At 43.2% G+C, this 21,620-nt stretch overlaps 1 protein-coding gene across 1 annotated transcript in view; it reads left to right on the top strand.

Moving 5' to 3' along the window:
• Positions 1-9,248: 9,248 nt before the first annotated feature.
• Positions 9,249-21,620, top strand: part of LRRC1 (leucine rich repeat containing 1) — a 112,208-nt gene continuing 99,836 nt past the window's right edge. Inside the window, exon 1 of the mRNA XM_039532289.1 lies at positions 9,249-10,002. Coding sequence (XP_039388223.1) covers positions 9,844-10,002 — 159 coding nt within the window. The 5' untranslated portion in view covers positions 9,249-9,843. The remainder of the gene's footprint in view (positions 10,003-21,620) is intronic.

The following is a 21,620-nucleotide window of genomic DNA, read 5'->3' as shown; positions in this document are numbered from 1 at the left end:
GAAACGCCCCTTCCTGTTTGCTCAGTGACGTGTGCAGTGGTCTCAGCTTATCTTTCCAGGTGACCATGCCTCCTCCATGCACCAGGTGATCCCCTGCTTGGAGCAATGCTGAGCTGCTGGACCTCATCGGCATTTGGGGAGAGGAGGCTGTCCAGTCCCAGCTGTGCTCCAGCCGTAGGAATTATGATACCTCTGGACAGATTTCACGATGCATGACAGAAAGGGGCCATGACAGGGAGACACTTCAGTGCAGGGTCAAAGTGAAGGAGCTGCGGAATGCCTACCACAAGGCACAGGAGGCAAATCGCCGCTCCAGTGCTGCGCCCACAAGCTGCTGGCTCTACAAAGAGCTGGATGCAATACTCAGTGGCAACCCCACCTCCACTGTGAAGGCCACTGTGGATACTTTAGTGGCTCGCATGCCAGTCGAGAGTGGACCAAGCCAGCAGGAGGAAATCTAGGATGAGGATGTGGAGGGGAAGGAGGGACCCAGAGGCAGAGGATGACTTGAAGGTCAGAGATGCATGCAGCCAGGAGCTCTTCTCTGCCCCGGAGGAGGCTAGCCAGTCGCAGCTGTTGGAGCTTGGCGAAGTGCAAACAGGAGAGGAGGCCCCAGTAAGTAGCTTTGATTTTTGGGAATCGCTGAAGCGAGTTCCTGGGGGTCAGGAGGGTTGTAGAAAGCAGGCTCGTGTCTGTACGATATGCATACCACCACATGCCTAGTCTGAGCTGTGGAACAGGGTGTTGTTTGACTCCCTCACTTCATGGGAATCTGCCTCAGAGTCTCCACAAAACTCTCATGGAGATACTAGGCAATCTGCTGCTGCAGGTTCTTTGGCAGAGCTGCTTTGTTTCTTGCCCCATTAAGGGTAACTTTCCCGCACCACTGTGCTGTCAGTGGGAGTGTTTGGAGGGGGCGGAGGGAGTGGCATTGCTGCACATGGGTGAGCCGCATAAGGGCCAAAGAAGAAGCCATAGTCATGAAGAAGACCCTTCCTTGAGTCCCTGCTCACCCTCAGCAGCAAGATATCTTCCATAATGAACATAGCTTGTGGAAAATGTGGGGACAATAATGATTATAAGGACATCCCTGTAGTGCTGGCTCTCCCCAAGAGCCATGTGCCCAGTGTACAGTATGGTCCTCAAACACTGATTTCCCCTGCCCCTGTGGTTACTCACCATTTTGGGGGTCTTGTGGCTTGTGTGCTTGCCTGGGGTCAGCCAGTTAGTGACAGGTATGTGAATAGTGGCTGTGTTTTTAAATCACTGAATCAGTGGTCCGTGTGTTTCAAACAATACTGCTTCTGTAAAGTGTTCCATTTTGGCTTCACAGATATGACCTTGGGAGCCTAACTTCCCTCTTTGTTATCAATGGCTGAATGGCTGCACAGAATTAGAAAGTGGCCACGAAGAACTAAAGAGAACTTTCTGTGTGATGTCATGATGCACTCCATGGCCAAAAAACAAGAATTGAAGGAGTGGCGGGACAGCGAGAAGAGGGAGCGAAAGTAGAACACGGCGTGCCAGAATGAAGCCATGGAGTGCTCTTAAATGTTATGGAGCGCCAAGTGGACACGGTCCAGGCACTACTAGCACTGCAAACTGAGCAGCTTTGTGCCTGTCCTCCCCTGCAGCCAATGTCGCAAACCTCTTTTCCATGCATCCCCCAGACACCATCAACAAACTCTTATCTACCTCCTTGCTCCAGTCTGTACCCGCTGCATTCCACTCCCTGCCCCATCACAGTCCAGCCCTGCAGACTCGCAGTACCCACTGCACTCAACACCTGTTCCTCTGCAGTTTAGCTCTGCTGAAGTACAGTACCCACTGCACTGTACTCCAAAGGACAAGGTTGCACATGATACCCGGACATACACAAATCTTTAACTGTCCTGGGACCCCACCTCCTCCTCAGACCCTCCCTTCCTCTCCTCCCGCCCCCCACTGCTGATGTGTTTTTTTGTTTTTTCTCTCTCCTCCGGTTGTTTTTTCAATAAAAGAATTGTTTTGCTTTGAAAGCACTCTTTATTCCATTAATTGAAAGCAAACAGAGCCCTTCAAAGCAACCGGCAATTTTCTTAAACCTTCATAGTGCATCATCTGCACCAATCACAGTCACCTCCTAGCATTACAAGCACTGCAAGGCCGAGCATAGCAACACATATAGTGGCTTTCAGCTTCAAATTGCTGCCTCAAGGCATCCCTGATCCTTATGGCCCCATGCTGCGCCCCTCTAATAGCCCTGGTCTCTGTCTGTCTGTTCACATTCAGCCTCCAGGTCCTGAGTCTCAGCAGTCCAGCCCTCAGTGAATCTTTCACCCTTCCCTTCACAAATATTATGGAGCATACAGCATGCGGCTATAAGCATAGGAATATTGTCATTGGTCAGGTCCAGTCTCCCATATAGGCAGTGCCAGCGGGCCTTTAAATGGCCAAAAGCACACTAAACAGTCATTCTGCACTTGTTCAGCATGTTGAACCGCTCCTTGCTGCTGTCAAGGTTCCCTGTGTCTGGCTTCATAAGCCACGGTATTAAGGGGTAGGCAGGGTCTCCCAGGATCACAATGGGCATTTCGACTTCCTCTACAAAGATCTTCTGGTCTGGGAAGAAAGTCCCTGCTTGGAGCTTCCTGAACAGGCCGGTGTTCTGAAAGATGCATGCATCATGCACCTTTCCAAACCAGCCTGTGTTAATGTCCGTGAAATGCCCACAGTGATCCACAAGCTCCTGGAGAACCATAGAGAAATACCCCTGGTGATTAATGTACTCAGTGGCTAGGTGGTCTGGTGCCAGAATGGAATATGTATGTCATCTAACGCCCCTCCGCAGTTAGGGAAGCCCATTTGTGCAAAGCCATCCACAATGTCATGCACGTTGCCTAGTGTCATGGTCTTTTGGAGCATGATGCGATTAATGGCCCTGCACACTTCGGTCAACATGAGTCCAACAGTCGACTTTCCCACTCCGAACGAGCGACCGATCGGTAGCAGTCTGGCATAGCTTGCTTCCACAGTGCAATCACCACATGCTTCTCCAATGACAGGGCAGCTCTCATTCTTGTTTCCTTGTGCTGTAGGGCTGGGGCGAGCTCATCACCCAGGGCCATGAAGGTGGCTTTCCTCATCCAAAAGTACTGCAGCCCCTGCTCGTCATCCCAGACATGCATGATGATGTGATCCTGCCACTCAGTGCTTGTTTCCCAAGCCCAAAAGCAGCGTTCCACTGTGGTCAGCACCTCCGTGAATGCCACAAGCAATCTCGTGTCATAGCTACTATGCGTGGCAAGATCAATGTTGCACTCCTCTTGCCTTTGTAGTTTAAGGAATAACTCCGCTGCCACTCGTGACATATTAGTGAGAGCAAGCAGCATATTGGACAACAGTGAGGGATCCATTCCTGCAGCCTGAAGAGGCAGAGCGCACAGTACACAAACCGTTGAAAGATGGCACCAAATGCGGACAGAAACACAGGGACTTCTGGGGTGCGAAGCAATGCACATGGGGCATAGGGACAGGAGTCAGGATGCCCAGCGACCCCCTCCGCCTTCTCACAACTCTTAGCAGCAAAAGAGGAAGAGATACGCTATGGAATAGCTGCCCAGAATACACTGCTCTGAATACCACTGCAAGTGTGAACATGCTATTGCACAGGCAACTGTCAGTGTGAACACACAACAGTGGTTTCCCATCCGCGCTCTCTAAGCGGCGATGTAACTGTCGGCAATGAGTGTTATTTCACACGTCTGTTTATTAAGTGACATGAAGGTAGGGTGACCAGACAGCAAATGTGAAAAATCGGGACAGGGGCTGGGGGGGTAATAGGAGCCTATATAAGAAAAAAATCCCAAAAAGGGGACTGTCCCTATAAAATCGGGACATCTGGTCACCTTACATGAAGGTGTGACACTTTAAGAGTCTGGCATGATTACACAATAGTGAATTATAACAGCTTATTTTGTTCTGTGATAAAAAGGAGATAATTTACAATTGCACCTGCCTGCTGTTTTAAAAACTCCTTATTTAATGATTTCAATAAAAAGTAAGGGTTAGAAGTGGTTGCAGTGATCAGCAGACCGACTTGAGAAAGGAGAAGCATGTCTCTCATTGTGAATTTACTCTAGTAGTCAGCCCAGTTTGATTTTCAGCAACTCTGAAGACTTTAGTTACTGTTTGTTTGGTAGTATGTTGATGTAATTTGTTTGAAGGGGGTTGGCAATTCCTCTCCTCTTGCAGGCAGAATCAAAAATTTAAGATTGAGAGTTTTACTCAGATTATTTTTTAAAGTAGCTAAATCCAATATACCTTGTAGCACTTTGGCCTCTAGTTCCTTTTATTCTTTTTCTGCTTTGCCCTGCCTTCTCTGTTTTTCTGCCTTGTGCTCTGTTTGTGTCTCTCTTTCTCTTTCCTTTTCCATGTATACATAAGGGGAATTCTGTGGGGGAACAGTCTCTTAGGGCAGGTCTACACTACGTGGTTAAGTTGACCTAAGTTATGCAACTCCAGCTACGTGAATAATGTAGCTGGAGTCGACGTACCTTAGATCGACTTACTGTAGTGTTTACTCTGTGCTGGGTCGACGAGAACATAAAAACATAAGAACGGCCATACTGGGTCAGACCAAGGTCCATCTAGCCCAGTATCCTGTCTTCCAACAGTGGCCAATGCCAGGTTCCCCAGAGGGAAAACTCTCCCATTGACTTACCTTATGCTTCTCGTTCTGGTGGAGTACCGGAATCGATGGGAGAGCGATCGGTGGTTGATTTAGTGAAGACCCACTAAATTGACCCCCGGTGGATCGATCGCTGCAGCGTCGATCCACTAGTAAGTGGAAACAAGCCCCTAGTGTAGTTAAATTGCTGGAGCCCTGTCCTATTTTTACTGCATTAATTAAACCTGTCTTCCAGCAGTTTAATACGGTGCTAAAAATGCCAGCAGCCACCAGAGTATCCATCACCATTGAATCTCTATTTCCTTCTCCCCTCTTTTTCTTTCTCACCAAAGCACCAACAACAAATGGGAAAATGAAAACATATTGCTCTTCTGGATCTGCTCAGGCTGCACTCTAGTGTTTTCCCTACGGCAGTGCCAAACATAACTCCAAAATTCACAATTAATTGGTGAATAACACAAAACATTTTGAAATAGTTGGACTTAATTATTTACCTGGGAGGAGCAGGTTCAATGCATTTGCACACATAACTGTGGGTTTCCTTGATGTATTGCCTTTTATGCCATTCTTCACTTTCTTTACATTGTTTGTTCTACAGAGCAAACAAATGAGGCATTCCTCACATTCCTTTTGAAAGAGTAGAAAGCTGTTCTGTCAAATCTCTGGCACTGAGCAAGTGACACCCACAATTTGAACTCTCACACACTGATTTCAAATAAAAACCCTGTGGACTTGTAGTGAGATCAGTCTAATCTATCTTGGTATTTACATGTGGTATCTGACTGCTTTGAAAAAAATCAGAAAAAAACAAGATGATTTTTCATTTCTTTTGTGCAAAAGCATGTAATATGGAAACTATTTAGAAAGGGAGATGGAGACTTTTAGATTTGATGGTCCTGGTATGAATCCAACCCAATTTGGTAGCGATACCAGTCTGTGACTCTTTCGTGGTTTATGTGAAATGAGTTTGACTGCCTCAGTCCATTCCCAGGGGACAGCGGTCCATATCAGAAAAACTGACACTAATTGAGACCCTTGTTGGTCTTTCCCAGCAGAGATGCTAAGGAGGTCAAGATGGAACTACCATCTAACACTTTTAAAGCTGATCCCTGCATTATAGCTAGAAGCACATCAGTGGGACTATTTGGGGAAATCTTGCACTATGGTTGCCATGCTGTATATGTTTTCTGAATAAATGTAGGATGCCAATTTCCTGGGTTGTCAGTCTGGCACTGAATATTAAATTTGCATACAAAATGGAAAAAGATCATCCAGATGTTGCTTTTTTTTTTCTCCACCACTATAAAATGTAAATAAATGGTCTGCATGCTCAAGATGGACTAAGATTAGCTTGACAACCTGATTATGGTTTTCTGGAGTGAAATACTGATCCAATTGTGTGAATAGGAATTTTGCAAATTACTTCAGCAGGGCCAAGATTTCACCCTTGATGTATTAGTATTTGTATTACTCATGACTTGTTTGAAAGCCAACCTAGCTGCTGTATTTTGTTGTTTTCTAAAACGTTTCTTGTGTGCTAAACTTAATCTAGTCGGTGTTAGATCAGCAATCATTACAATTATTTGATCTACTCAATCTATCAGCCGTTTCCATATGCAGTTTCTTCAGATATATTCAGGGCCTGCATTTTTTTTTTTAAACACTGGATACATGTAAAAACAAATTATATTTCTGGTTCCAGACCGATGTGTCTTGAGGTGTTTGTAACAAAGCAGGAAACATTTCAGGTATTTATTTAATATTTTGTAGGCTAGTTAACTGTTAGCAGCGTACAAAATCCTAAAATGTCAGGGCACATTTAAAAAAAATCATTAGATAATTGCAAACTTAGAAATCAGACAAATTGAACTTGTGAGATTTAGCCGTTGATCTAATGTGAGAAATAATACATTAGATTTTTAAAAGACTTTCAATATTCTTACTATCAAATAAGAATTATTCAAGATTTTAGAAAAGGGGAAAGAAAAAAAGACAATATTGGATTCAGCCCCCTTCCAAAAATATATTTTCCATTTTCCAACTTTTATAATTATTAATAACATATTAACAAGTTCTAATGTTAAATAGTTATTTTCCTAATCAAGTCATACACAGTTATGTAGAGTCCAAGAATGGGATAAGGAAACCCAAGAAACAAGATCTTTGAGACTGAGTTATCTCAGTAAAGCTCTGTAGCCATCCCACTGTCAAAGGCATGAAGGAATGAAGTTTGTAGTAACAGATGGAGTATTGTTTGTATGTTTGCCTCCGCTAACCCTCTTGACCTTAGAATTAGCCTTTTTTCAAATGGGTTGAAAACCTTATTTTGGAAAGTCTTCAGCACAGCACATTGGTTTGTTTTTATGCTATAATAATTTTAGTTTGTAAGGTGCATAAAAATTGTTATAACATTTTCTTTTTTAATTGCTTCAACAATATATTTTGAAGAATGTAATGTAAGAAAATGTATACAGTCTTCACACAATCTTGCTCTTAAAAGAATCAAAGCATCTCAGAGAAGGAAGCTTAGACCTCTCTGGCCAACTCTATGGTTAAGCCAGGTAAATTCAGCTGGCCAAATTAATTCGTCTCTTTATTCACACACTATAGTTTGTACTGTAATATCTGAATGAAGATGCAAATTAACATTACTATACTTGATTCTGCAAATCCTTACACCTATAAATAGTCCCTGCAGTTCAGTGGGACTAGTCACAAGTATAAAGTTACTCACCTGCTGGATTATGTTAAATATGTTAAACAGCAGTTCTCAACCAGGGGGCCGTAAGTAGGTTTCAGGGTTCCACCAAGCAGGGCCAGTGTTAGACTTGCTGGGGCCTAGTGCAGAAAGCCGAAGCCATGTCATGCAGGGCTGAAGCCCGGGGCCCCAAGCTCTGTCGCCTGGGACTGAAGCCGAAGCCTGAGCAACTTAGCTTTGCAGAGCCCCCTGTGGCTTGAGGCCCAGGCAATTGCCCTGCTTACTACTCCCTAATGCCGGCTCTGGATTTTATATGCAGTAAAACAGTTGTTGTGGCACAGCTGGCCGTGGAGTTTTTATAACATATTGGGAGGGCGGGGGTGGGGGGGAGGCTCAAGGAAAAAGGTTGAGAATCTCTGTGTTAGAATACTATTATGTACCTTCTAAAATACTTTTATTAGATACTTCTCTAAATTATATATTACATTGCAATAGTAGCAGTATAAATTAGTACCACCCGGAAAAAGTTCTACTCGTCCTGTCCTGTATGAGGGCTGATTCCACATACACTTAAATAAGTGCATAACTTTATACAAGTGAGTCCCCTGGTGTCCGTAGACTGTTTGCCAGCAGGGGCGGCTCTAGGTATTTTGCCGCCCCAAGCACGGCAGGCAGGCTGCCTTCGGTGGCTTGCTTGCGGAGGATCTGCTGGTCCCGCGGCTTCGGAAGACCTCCTGCAGCGTGCCTGCGGGAGGTCTGCCGAAGCTGCGGGACCAGCGGACCCTCCGCAGGCAAGACGCCAAGGCAGCCTGCCTGCTGCCCTCGCGGCGCCGGCAGAGCGCCCCCCATGGCTTGCCGCCCCAAGCACGCGCTTGGCGTGCTGGGGCCAGGAGCCGCCCCTGTTGGCCAGAAGCTGGGAATGGGTGATAGGGTATGGATCACTTGATGATTACCTGTTCTGCTCATTCCCTCTAGGGCACCTGGCATTGGCCAGTTGGAAGAGAGGATACTGGGCTAGATGGACCTTTGGTCTGACCCAGAATAGCCATCCTTATGTTCTTATGAGTAATAAAGTTAAGCATGTTGCAAAAGTGTTAGCAAGGTTGGGGCCTAAGTGAGCCTTATTATGGACTGCGTGCAACATGGAGCTACTATTTATTTATTATTTTGTTATATGTTTAAGGCATTGGCTAGTGTAGTATGACAAGATTTGTTATAAAGCAGTGTTTGCATGTGCTGAGGTACACAGGAAGACAAGGTTTTGCCTAACTGCGGCATGATCCTGCAAAAAGCTATGAACATAACTTTCCTCAGATGAATAGTTCCACCCGTGTAAGTGTTTGAAAGACCAGACTTTGTGACAAGAGCTGTGATTACACTCTTTCCACTTTCTAACAATATCAAATGGTGTAGTGACAATGCTCCTTTCTATGGACAAGGTTTCAGACACTGAAGAGCACAGTCAGACTCCATCACCTATTAAAAGCAGAGATAGAGTGGAAAAAATACAATTCCAAAGCAATATTAGTGTTTGTACAAACTTCTGTTTATGGGATTTTACTGTCTATATTTACAAAACCCTTCATTTTAATCATCCAATCAATAATCCATCAGATTCTTCCCATCCCCCCAGGGTGTGTAACCCCACATTCAGCTTGTTTTGTTTTGTTGGTACGGTGGGAAAGTTTATCCCGTTTCTTAATGGGCAGGAAACTTTGAAGGATACAGTACTCCCGTTGCCTCTTGCCTCATGTTGTTGCTGCAGCAAGGAGCAGCAGAAGAGGTGCTCTGGATTGGTGTCCCAGAGCCTCGGGGTCAGATACTAGAGTCAGGAAGGGAGAGGGGGAGGGATCAGGGAGTGATGATGTCAGCCTGGAACGAGAGGGAGGGGGAGAGCGAGTGTTCCGGGTCAGGAAGAGGAATGAAAGGAGGGAGAGAAGAGCAGAGCGCCCAGGGACCCGTGCTAACGAGATACAAGTGATTGCAGAGCAGGGTCCCCACAGGAGGCCATAAGAAGGGCTTCCCCCGCTGCTCCTGCTCCTTGGGCTTTCTGGGACTGGTCTAGGGGGAAGAGTTTCCTCCTTCTCCCGCAGCGTGTTGGATGCTGGTTCCTGTTGCGGTCTTGCTGCCTCTGCTGGGACTCGCAGTGGGAAGAGGAGGAGCAGGCGGGAGGAAGCTTTGGAGCCCGTAGTGGGCTGCTGGCGACGGGGGCGCTTTGGAACCCGGCGGGGGTTGCTAGGAGGGAGGGGGCGGACGCTTTGGAACCAGGCGCCAGCGGAGGGTGCTAGGGGGGCTCGCAGCCCGGCGCGGCTGCTGAGGAAGGAGCGTCAGAGCCGGCCGGGCTGCTGGGTGCGCTCCCAGTCCCGCTCTTGGCGCGGCCGGCAGTATCCGGGGAAGGCGGCGGCGGCGGCAGGGAGAGGCGATCCTGCCAGCCCTGCAGCGGCCGGACCCCTCGTGGGCGGCGCTGGCTGCTGCTATGTTTCATTGCATCCCCCTGTGGCGGTGCAACCGTCATGTGGAGTCCATCGATAAGCGGCACTGCTCGCTGCTCTCGGTGCCCGAGGAGATCTACCGCTACAGCCGCAGCCTGGAGGAGCTCCTGCTGGACGCCAATCAGCTCCGCGAGCTGCCCAAGGTGAGCGGGGGCGCCTCGGGGAGCAAGGCAAGGTCCAGGGATTAAATTGCCCAGCCGGGCTCATCTGCCTGGGCTGGGGCTCCGCCCCCTCCATTGTTACAGCCTGCTCCAGTCTAGGGTTACAGGTGTCGGCTTTGTGGCGTGGCTGTAGCCGCCTCCCCGTGAGGGGCTGCACCAGGTGAGCAGCCCCGGCAGGAGCCCGGGGGCTGGATAACCTCCCTCGGCACCTGCTGAGGCTGAGCGGGGAGAAGTGCTCGTGCTCATGCTCATGTCTCCATGAGCTGTCACAAGCCAGGCTCCGGGAGGTGTTTGGAAAGGGGCGTGGGTGGGGGGCGGCAGCTCAGGAAAGGCCAGTTAACCCCCCCAAGGCTGTGCCCAGGGCCAGCTCCTCTGAAAACCTGCCGCTCCATCCACTCGAGAGCCAGCTGCCTGCTGGAACAGGCAAGCCGTAAGGCAGAAGCGGATGTACTGGACTCCACCTTGAATCCAAAGCCACTCGCACAGCTGGTGTTTCAAGTACAGCGTGTCCCCCCCAAGGCTTGCAGCAGCGTGCGAGCCATGCGGGTCAGTGGTGGTGGGTGCGTTCCCCTCCCTCCTCACATTAGCGCGATCCACCTGAAACAGTGCAGCGCCTCCCCTACCAGCCCCCAAGGAGAAACCGCTCGGGGTGGGGAAAGAAGGGTAGCTGCTGCTGCTGCCTTAGCTTGGTGTTCACCCTCGTAGAGTATTTGCTACAGCTGTTAGTACTAATGACCCAATAAACGTGTTTAACCTCTGGTGTGACTTGGTGCAGTTCACCAATTAAACAAGAACAAACTTGTGATAGCAATGTTTGCCTAGCGAGGGTGTCATCTAAAAAACAAACAACTCCCTTCGCCCTCCATTAAAAATAAAAACGCAAAAGATCATAAGATCCGTTCAACTTTCTTTGGCCTAGAAGAGGAAAGCTTGTCAGAATTAATATAGTCTTAAGTCAACAGCACTGTCTGCAATCAACTATTATTTGTCTAAAGGGACACAATAAAGTTTTATTTTTTAAAAGTTAATTACTATTACTGATAGCACCCTAGATAATTGCAAGTGGAGGGGAAATTAAAAAAATGGATTAGTTTACACCACCAGTGTTTGTTTACTTCTGGTACTTTTCTCAGGTCTGCAGTAAATAAACCAATCAGTTTGGATCTCTGGCTTTCATTCACATTCTGTCACAAATGTCTAAAGGGGCACTCCATTTCAGATCTTGTTAGTGTCAGAACATGAGTTAAGTGATTTTAAGATACTACATGCTAATATTGTGGGTTTAAATAACACTCTACTCTATCTGAAAAGAAGTGACAGATCCAAATAAACAAAAGGAGTAACTTGATTTATATTTGAATTACTAAAAGCAGCAAAGAGTCCTGTGGCACCTTATAGACTAACAGACGTATTGGAGCCTGAGCTTTCGTGGGTGAATACCCACTTCGTTGGATGGATGTCTGTATACACTACAACGTAAACAGACTGCATTTTACAGCTATGAGGAGGTTAGGTGTTACATGTAAAACACTCTTAAATGAGTTGTCACTGTCCATTTATGTTTAAGCCAACTATCTTCGTTTAAGCTTTTTAAAGCAATAGCAATATTTTTATTGATGTTGGTTCTAAATTCTGGGCCTAGGCTTGCTTGATAATGCCCATTTAATGTATTATAATGCAACTGGATTAGCAAACTATATACTGATTTTGTAAAAGCAACAAAGAATCCTGTGGCACCTTATAGACTAACAGACGTTCTGCAGCATGAGCTTTCGTGGGTGAATACCCACTTCTTCAGATGCAAAATACTGATTTTGGTAACACTAGTAGCAGAAGAAAATCATAATGTCGGATTAGTTTTTAGTGTTTCACCATGGCTCAGAGTGGTGTGGCCTTTAAGAAAGAATATTTCAAACTCCTAGTGGTGTGGAAGTAGTACAGTACTTGCTGTGGGAGAACTGGGGGGATTAAAGGCCTGAAGCTTGCTGATGTGAATGTCAATGACATCTATTCACATCTGTCTTTGTGCTGCTGAGTTATAAGTACACTTTGGCATATTAAAAAAACCTGGCTAGATACAATCTGTAGGGCTGACAAATTATCTTTTTTTCCCATGATGATGATGATCTTTCCTTTCTTGTATTCTGCTTCTGGAAACTGAATATGCTTGATTCTTATTTTGTTGCACTATAGATTTGCTCTTCCTGTTGGTATGAACTCTGCTAGGTCATCAATGTTCTGCTTTATTTACAGAAAGCATTCACCAGAACTTTCTGTGTAGTACTTTGCTGGCATAGTTTGTCATGTTTGACAACATTTCCTGTACAACTTCTAACAAATTAAAACTTGCTACTAATCTGTTGTGAAACATTAGGTGTTGCTACCATGAGTGTCACAGGAGCATTTTTGTTCAGAGTAATTTAAATGAGTAACTGTGTAAAAAAAAACTTTGTGAAAGGTTTAAGGATGGGAAGAGGATTAGCCAGTTGGTAAATTGTGGGTGTGTTTAGTTGTTTGTGGGTGATGGTGTGCTGCTGCTTTTTTTTTTTTTAGCATTCTCAGATGCAAACTTTGGATCCTAGTGAATTGCAGTGGTGAAAATCTAACACTGGAAATGAAACATGCTTAACTGGAAACTGAATTTAATAGGTGGCTGAACTTCGGTTAACTCAGAATTCAGTTAAAACAGCCTATGTAGCTGAACAGAAACGGATAAACCAGAAAGGTGGAACTTTCAGAGGTGTCCAGTATTATTTTTCTGGAATCAGGGGAGTATAATTCATTCTCTGAAAAATAAATGATTTTTTTTAAACAAGTTTTGTTACAGGAGCTATGATTGTTTTTTGACTCTTTTGTAATAAGAGTAATTATGAAATGGTAAGGCGTGACTTTGCATAGTGAAACTAGAAGAAGTGTTTCTAACTGAAGGGAATGCTTTATTGGTCCAAGTATCATCTTTTGAAATAATTAGACTCCCTGGAACAACAGGTTTGAATCTTGGCATGCCTGACTCAACTCTCCATCCTTATGAGGTAGATAAATCTAGTTCCACACAACTCAAGCTTGTGTGAGGCCTTTCAGGTATGCAGTGTTTGTTGTAGCTGTGTCGATCCCAGGATATTAGAAGGACAAGATGGCTGAGGTAATATCTTTTATTGGACCAACTTCTGATGGTGAGAGAGGCAAGCTTTTGAGCTCAGAAGAGCTCTGTTTAGCACGAAAACTTGTCTCTCTCACCAACAGAAGTTGGTCCAACAAAACTTTACCTCACTCACCTTGCTTTTTGGATAGGACCTCTCTTAAAGTGTCATCTGCTGTGTGTGGACTGAACACCCTATGACTCTTTGTCAGAGTATGGCTATCTGACCAACATTTTCTCCCTCTCAACTCCTTCCTTGTGCATTGTACTGTGCTCTCATTGCTTACTGTAACTGCTGTTACTCTGCCTCAGACAGGGCCTTATTTCAGGGATGCAGTGAGAGTGCATGATGGGGTAGTAGATCCTATTGAGACCTAAGGCTCTGTATAAATGTAAAATCGCTCGGTGCTATAAATGATAGAGGCAGAATGATCCATGCACTTCTTGCAATCGTAACTTCTTTCCTGAACAGTATTGTTGATGTCTGTCAGGTGATTGATACAATATTTTTTCTATCTATTCCCTATGAGATCTTTTGCATTCAGCCTGCTTAATGATGGCGTATAAATCCTTCTCTACTCAGCATATTGGGAGTCCCCCAGGTATAGAAAATAGCTGATGAATAAGAACAGGTGTGCTGGGGTTGCAATACAGCAAGAATCAGAGTTAAAAATAAATCTTGGTAGGTAAAAAGATGTACTTGAGAAAGGTTGCAATCTTGTCTGAAGTTTGTGCATGGGTTTTTAGAAGTACTGTATGTGTGTCCAATTCATACAGTTTATGGAAACTGTCTGTCATGATATCTATCCTTATGCTGCTTGGCTTATCAGAAGTATATAAACACATTTTATTAGACTGCCTTTGTAGTGTCCTATAGACTTTTTTTCTCCATTGTTCTACTGTGTGTCATTAACAACTTCTGGTAAATGGACTCAGCTAGGGGTAGTGTCTGAATAGATATAAGAAATAACAACAACAATGAAGTGTGTTTTATTGTGCTCTTCTAATCTGTTGAGATCAGACACCACATCTCTAAAACTTTCATTACAGCAAATGTTTTTACGGTTGTGCTGTTTGGAATAAAACTGCCTTGGAAGGGTAATGTAAGAACTTAAGTGTGTGTGTATATGTGTGTGTGCGTGTGTGTGTGTGTGTGTATATATATATATATAGTGGAACTTTACATCGCACACAAGATGCTGTAGTCATCACTTTATATTAAGAGAAGAGCAAGGCACAAATTTTGCAAAGAATTGGTAAAGGGGCATGTTGTAACCGTCTCTATGCAGAAGATGTCATTGAAATTATCGGTGAGGTCTGTTTATGAACTGATGGGACAATATGGACCTAAATAGTCACAAATCTTATTTTTATATTGTGCCCTAAACACATTACAATATTTTTATAAACAAATTCTCATTTTAACACACAAAACAAACAACTCTTAAACAAGGCTCCCGAAGACCTGAATTCAGCAAAACCCTCCTTAGTCCACAGTTTGAAACTCCACTTGCTCAGTTCTTGCGTTCACTATGCCTGCCCAGGAAAAGCTGTGGGAAGTAAGGGGGTCTTGCGACATGCCTTAAAGTTCATTATGTGAAATGTGCAAGTGAAATCATTGCAGACAACAGCGTGAACTGATGCTGTGACTTACTCTGCAACAACACACAAACATTTATGTCCTGGTTAAAATGTCTGAACTTGGGATTGGTTAAAGGGATTTCTTAAGGCAGTTCTCAAGGAACTAAGTAAATGACATACTTGACAGAAATGTTTTTGATTGTGCTGCTCAGAGTTGTAGAGGTTGTCAGTAGAGTAAGAAGTTACACTTCTGTAGACAGAATCGTCATGCCACCTGCTACTTCCTTATTAGAGGGCAAAGTCTGCACCTTAGCTTTTGAGGCCTTTTGCTGCCATGCATTAGAGCTGATGTAATTCTGTTATGCTGAAGGACTGACTGTGGAGAGGCTACGAAGAGGGCCTTAAGAAGCAATATAGTCCAGTGCTATAACACTGGACTGGATGTCCAGCAGTTTTGAGTGAGTGCTATTCCTAGCTCTGCCACGGACCTGTTGTGTGGCTCTGGGCAAGTAATTTCCTGTCTCTCTGTTTACCATCCCACGCATTGCCAGTCCTGTCTGTTTAAATATTCAGTTCTGTGGGACACATTTTGCGCGTTACTGTGCTTGTCCAGTGCCTGGAACGATGGGGCCCTGATCTTGGAGCCTGTAGGTGTTTCTGTAACATTGCTATTGATAGTACAGGTGGGAGGGAAGCAGTGTGTAGGGAGTGAGATGTAGCCATAGGCTCATATAAATACGTGGACACACTGGCCAAAATCTCGGTGTCATGCACTGCTACAGTCTAGAGGCTGTGCTGAAAGGCTGGTCCATGCTTTGGCTGAAGGTTGGTGGAATAATTACACACTCACCGTATACAAACTTTTTGTCATTTTGCTTCCGGCAAGGATGAGAATTTGGCCTCTGTAAGCTTTGCTCTAAGGCGACAGTCACTTTTGTAATCTGCTTAAGTGAAATCACAGTAGGACATTCTTAATTTGAAATGTGTCCACACAGAGACTTACATAGAAATAACAAAAGATGTGAATTAAACTAAATTTTAGTTAGTTCAGCTCCAGTTTGTGCGTAGACAAGCTCTGAATGTGTTGCAAGGATTTCTATAGAAAATCATAGACTACGGGGCACACTGTCTCTCTCTCTCTCTGTCCTACAGCCCATCATGCTGCATTTCCCCCGCAAAACACCCACCTATTCCTGAGTCAGAGCAGTGTCAGGTGGTGAATGCTAGGAATATAAATCAGTGGTGGCAACTTGATGGTTGGTCGTGGTAGCCTTCCATTACTCCACTGAAATTATTTAAAACACAAAAGTAGTCATGGAATTTATTCCCCAATGGTCACTAGCTTATTTATAGGTTCTTTGTTTCTAACATGCACTCTACTGTATGTTCTGGTAATTGGTCGCCTAAGAAATCCTTATAGTGTTTTATAGCATCTGATCTTGATTGGAGAAGACCTTTCTTGAGAACCAGCTGAACAGCATAACTTCCCTGTGTGTAAACGAAGATATCTGCTCTTTGTTCACCCAGTCCTTACGTAGTTCAATCTCCCATAACTCATAGGGTTAAGATTAAAAAGAAAAAGTTGATTTGGTTGATCAACATCTAAGAGTTAAGAAAAAGAATTTAAAGTCCTCACTGAGTTCCTCTTTTTAACATACAGTATTTGACTGACTATATTTATTTTTGACTGGAAAAGGACACTACATGGCCACAACAGTGTTCTTAGTCACTTACAACCTTTTCGTTATAAACCAGGTTTCATTAAACGTATCCCTTCTTTCCTCACCTACTGGAGGGAGTGGAAATAGTTCTTTATTCTTTCAACTTAATTTAGAATTAGCTATCACTTGCTGTGGTAAAGAAACTAACCCTCACTGAAGAGGAGGGGCTTTTTAGAATTATTTTCATTTTTTTTCCTTAAATTCCTCTTTCACTCCAAATCTGAAGATGCTAATGGGATAAGAGACAAATTGAGTAAGCCCTGAAAGCTTTTCTGAAAGGAAGTAAATACACATGCTGTGTGATTCACTTCATAAACATATTTATGTTCCTCAAACATGAAAAGGCACACACCAAAAGTTAAAAGCTTTCAAGTCTGAACAGAAGTCTCCAGTCAACTAATGAGTTGCATTTCCCAATTTTGTGTATTGGCCCTTAACTACCGATACACATTTTTATGAACTTGTTTACTTTCCAGCACTTGACCTATTACAAAGTTTCATTCAAACCAGTCTGAATGTTTAAGAACACATCCTATCAGTGCTGAACTGGTTGGACAGAAGTGCAGGTCCTTCAGAATTTTAGCAAATTTTCAGTTCAGCAGTCACGTCTTGTCATTTTACTTCCAACATTTAATGCAATGAACTGTGACACAAATGCTTCTGTATAGATTTGGGGTAGAAAACTGGGTCGTCTTTTCTAGCTTTTAAAACTGAAGGAATGAATAGAGGATTACATTTCAGCTTTTCTTCCTGTTTTGCAGACAACCTGTGACCTTTGTATTTGGGATCAGTTATGTTGGCAAGTAACGGAAAGATTCCATAACTTCTCTATGTGGCTTTTCAGTTTTTATCCTTGTGATGTTCCAATTTTTCATTAGCTCAAGAGAGTTTTCCACAGAGACTGGCACAGGCCTTGTTTACACAGAAAATTAGAGTGGCTTAAACCAATGCAAACCTGTGTGTGGATACTCTTCATTCATTTTAGAGTGGCTTATTTCAGTTTAGCCTGTTGAGAGCAGGTTTAAGCTAAATCGAAATAGCCACTCCTAAAATGAAATGTGTATCCGCATAGGTGTGTGCATTACATTAAGTTCGCACCTTTAGTTAAACTGGTGCAATTCTTTGTGTAGACAAATTCAAAGTGGTGTGTGTTCTCCCTTAGTAATCTGTAAAGTCCCACTGAAATGTTTTGTAACTTCTATAGTATATTTAGTACCTCTTTGTAGAGTCCCTTTAAACTGAATGAGTAACTTTTTTTTCTTTCCTCCCCCGAAACTCGTGGGTGAACTAAAAACCCCAAACATTCAAATTTCTTGGATCAAATTGAACATTTGCTACAAAATGATATTTTTTCTTTTAGTTTTGACTTGGTTTTAGACATTTTTACCTTCTTTCTTTTTTAAATTTAAGCTAAATTTAAAAATAAATTATGGTTTCTAAATGAAATTCCAAAGTATTTCATTTTGAAAGTGTCAACACATTTTGAAACATGTTTTTGGAAAAATGTTTTCTCTTTTGTTTGTGTTGAATTTGGTGAATGGTTTTTGCCAAATATATGAATAGATTTTTGCCAACCCAAAATTGTATTTTTTGGCGAATAAACTATTTGTCTGAAAAATTTCACCCAGCTGTAGACTCTGTATTTATAAAGTATGTGGCATGTCTTGATCAAAATCCTCCTCATTCAGGATAAAGTGCTATGAAAACTCTTTAAACATAGGTCTTTCCTTCTCTTTAGCATATGAGACACTTGTATACTATTTAGTTATATGGAAGATGAAGCTTAGCTTCTCCCCTTATGTTATGCATTATAATTATCCTCAGTTATGATGACATATTTCTAAATAGAATTTTTTTAAATTCGTAGAAAAAATGTGCGGCATTTGAAGTTGTCATATGTGGGGAGGAGAGGAGAGAGATCCAGTGGAACATAGTCCAACATGCTACTGATGGGATTATAAAAACAATTGTGACTAGCAGTGTGGTGATGGCATATACAAGGGTTTAAGGTTAAACTATAACACAAATTACATTTCTCTCAGTAGTGTTTAATGATTCTTGCTGTAAATACTGTTCTAGAACTAGCACCTGGAAACATTCATGTCAAATGCAATTTTAAATTTACTTGTATTTCCGGCTAGAAATACAGATTATACAACAAATTTCAATACATTCTGTGCATTCCCTTACACAAAATTCAAGTAGCATGCATATGCTCTGTGAAGATAATTGAACTGAAAAAATGTTTTTGTTGTGACCTAACTGAAGTTATATATGATACTAAATTTATATTTTATAAATGTCTCCACTCACTCTCCCTCCCTTTTTAAAGTCTGTAATACACACTTGCACTGACAGTTTAAAATAAATGATGCCTTGCAGAGAAATTGTACTGTGTTATTATGTTAACATAATAGTGTAAGTATACAAGAACACTGTGTGCTGATTGCTCCAAATTGCAGTAGGTTACTAGTGCACAATGTTAATTTAAAATGTTGTTTTGTCCTTTTGCTGGTTGAGGTATTAAGAAAATAATTTTGTATTTTTAGTGGATTTATAAACAAACAAATCCCGAAACTGCCAACGAAAGAAGAAAACAAGTTCAGCATAAGTGAATGTTTAGATAGCTTCTGCAGAGCCTGTAAATTCCCTGTTGGTGCCTCTGCGAATGTGGCAGAATACAAATGCTTTCAAAAATCTGGATTTCCTTTGAGGTCCTCTTGATTTAATATTTCTTTCCCTTTGATTTTAATTTGGGAGCCCCCTGCCTACGGTCCTGTAGAGAGGCAGTTGCAGTGGCATTTATCTCAGATGGAGGAAGAAAGAGGGCACATGTCTCAAAACACAGTGTTCATTATGTTTTACTGTAAAACATGGATTGCTTTAGCAGATTGGTGCATGCTACAAATTCATTAGTGAGAAGAGGGGCTGTCTTGCCCTGCTTAATGTGGGGTAGGGCAGTTTAATTGCAGTCTCAGCAGCAGCAGTTGTAATACTTGATCACTGGCCTCCCCTGCAGCAGCTAAAATAAAATTGTTGCTCCCCTCCCTCCCCCCCACTGTGATCCGATGTCTGTGGCACCAGATGCTCTTTAATCTTTATTTCTGCTGCTTAGTCCACATAAAGGAAAAAGTAAATCCTTGCCTACAGGAAAACAAAACGAAGCAACCTTTTCAATGTGTTGCATTACAGAGAGGGCATGTGAGCAGAGCTGCAGCAGCATGCGAACTTTTAAGCCTGGATAACCCCTGGTGCTTTTTTTCCTCTGTTTTTGCAAAAGTGAGCTGTAGCAGCATAGTCCTGGACTCAAAACTGGCCATCCCTGATTGTAGGTCAGGGATGGCACGCCTTTTGAGCACAGCTGCCAAAAACTAAATTGGTGGTGGTGGAGTGCCAAACTTAGTGAGGCTTCAGTTATCCCATTCATTCTCTTTCTTCATTGGCCTCTTCTTTTTTTTTTTTTTTCCCTCCCTCTCTGCCTTGCTGATTTTGTATCTCAGACTTCAGTGCATCCGTTGGAGGGAAGAGGGGGACATGCTGCATTTCTTATGTGTCTTGTCAAGCATGTCATTTAGCGTGCGTACCAGTAGAATTAGAATCATGAACTGTAGGTCTGTGTTTTCTCTTGCCCTGAAATTTGGCTCTTCTCCTTCCCTTCCTTTTAGTGTGAGTTGCACATGTATATGAAGCTTAAGGAAAAGATAGAATGTACTGCATGCTGTCGAGAAGCATGACATTCTTTCATGCATTATTCAAAGTCTTAAAATTATGCAATGACTCCCAAAAGATGAAAGCACTACTCTAACTCAGCCGTAAAATTTTGGGGTGGATGTTTGGAAACAATCCTTACCCACGCGCCCCCCCCCCCCCCCCCATCCCTCTGCCTGGACCGATGCCCTCTCCAAAAGAAACCACTAGCAGGCTCCTTTTCACTGTGGTAAATATTGTCAGATGACTTTTTTTTTTTTTTTTTTTTTTTTTGTGGGGCATCCACAGACTTGATTCATTGTACAAAAAGGCGACTGGTTCTTTTGGCCATCCGCTGATTTCTGCTGCAGAAATGAGGTCAGCTGGTTATGATGAGGTCCAGTAGTTGTTGGGGTTTTGTATCTCATAGCAGTAGTAGGTAGAGGCCTCAGCTAGATCAAGGCCCTGTTTTGCTAGGCAAACAGTTAAATGACAGTCCATGCCCTCAAAAAGTTACCGTACTATTTTTTTTTTTTTTGGTCCAGAATAAATTGAGGGGAGCAGTGTTTGTCAGAGCCTGTTCTGTTCTGCACACTTACTATCCCAGTAAGTAGTGAGAATGCAGGATTTGCTCACTTGCTGATGGTGAGGCCACTGGGTAGCTGAAAGATCCTGGCTTCAGTTATGTAATAGTAACTGGCTTTCTATTATAAACAAAGCTGCTGCTGACTATCCTACAGTTCGTGAGACTCCAACTGAATTTTTTTCATACTTATACCTGTCTGTTAAGCTTCATAGTTATTTCAAATGCATAACTTCCTCCAGATGTTTATACCATGGTTAAAGAGACAGTTGCCTGTCTTCTGGTAATCTCTTGAGCTGTCATTTCTCACTGTTCCCACATAGTCCTGCTCAGAGGTCATTGTCTGGGATCAGTGGAGACTATAAACTCTTAGAGGCTTCATTGCAACAGTTAACTTGAGGTAGTACACTCAAGTTTCTCCACTTGAGCAAGCCTAGTTTTATTGAAAGCTGCCATACTGCAAAACAGCATTCATAATGCACAGTGATTGGATTAGCAGCGCAGTGACTGGGTTAACTGGTGGTGACTTATAACAATGAACTCCTGCATCTCCACTGCATACAAGCTCCAGCCAGCCCTCTGCCTCACACCCCCTCCAACAGACCAGCTAGTTTGAGTTCTAAGTACCACTTGAGCTGGAGATTCGTGTGTGTCTGGATGGGAGTCAAATTATGGGGGCAAAACTTTAGATGTGACTCAGATGGCAACAATTGCTGTTCAATATTAGCAGTATCTCTTACATGTTAATTTAGGTTCTTCCGAAGTTTGGTTGTCTTTCCAGTGTTAACTTTTTTTTTTTTTTTAATTTAAACTTAATATAAGCCATCTAGCTATACTTATTCAAATTTACCACCAGATGGTCTACAGAGTTGATTGAAAAGTCGTCTTC

The sequence above is a fragment of the Mauremys reevesii genome, linkage group 3, assembly GCF_016161935.1.
Source record: "Mauremys reevesii isolate NIE-2019 linkage group 3, ASM1616193v1, whole genome shotgun sequence".
In the NCBI taxonomy this organism is placed as follows: domain Eukaryota; kingdom Metazoa; phylum Chordata; order Testudines; family Geoemydidae; genus Mauremys; species Mauremys reevesii.
Note: the sequence above shows the minus strand (reverse complement) of the source record. Positions and strands in the feature narration are given on the sequence as shown.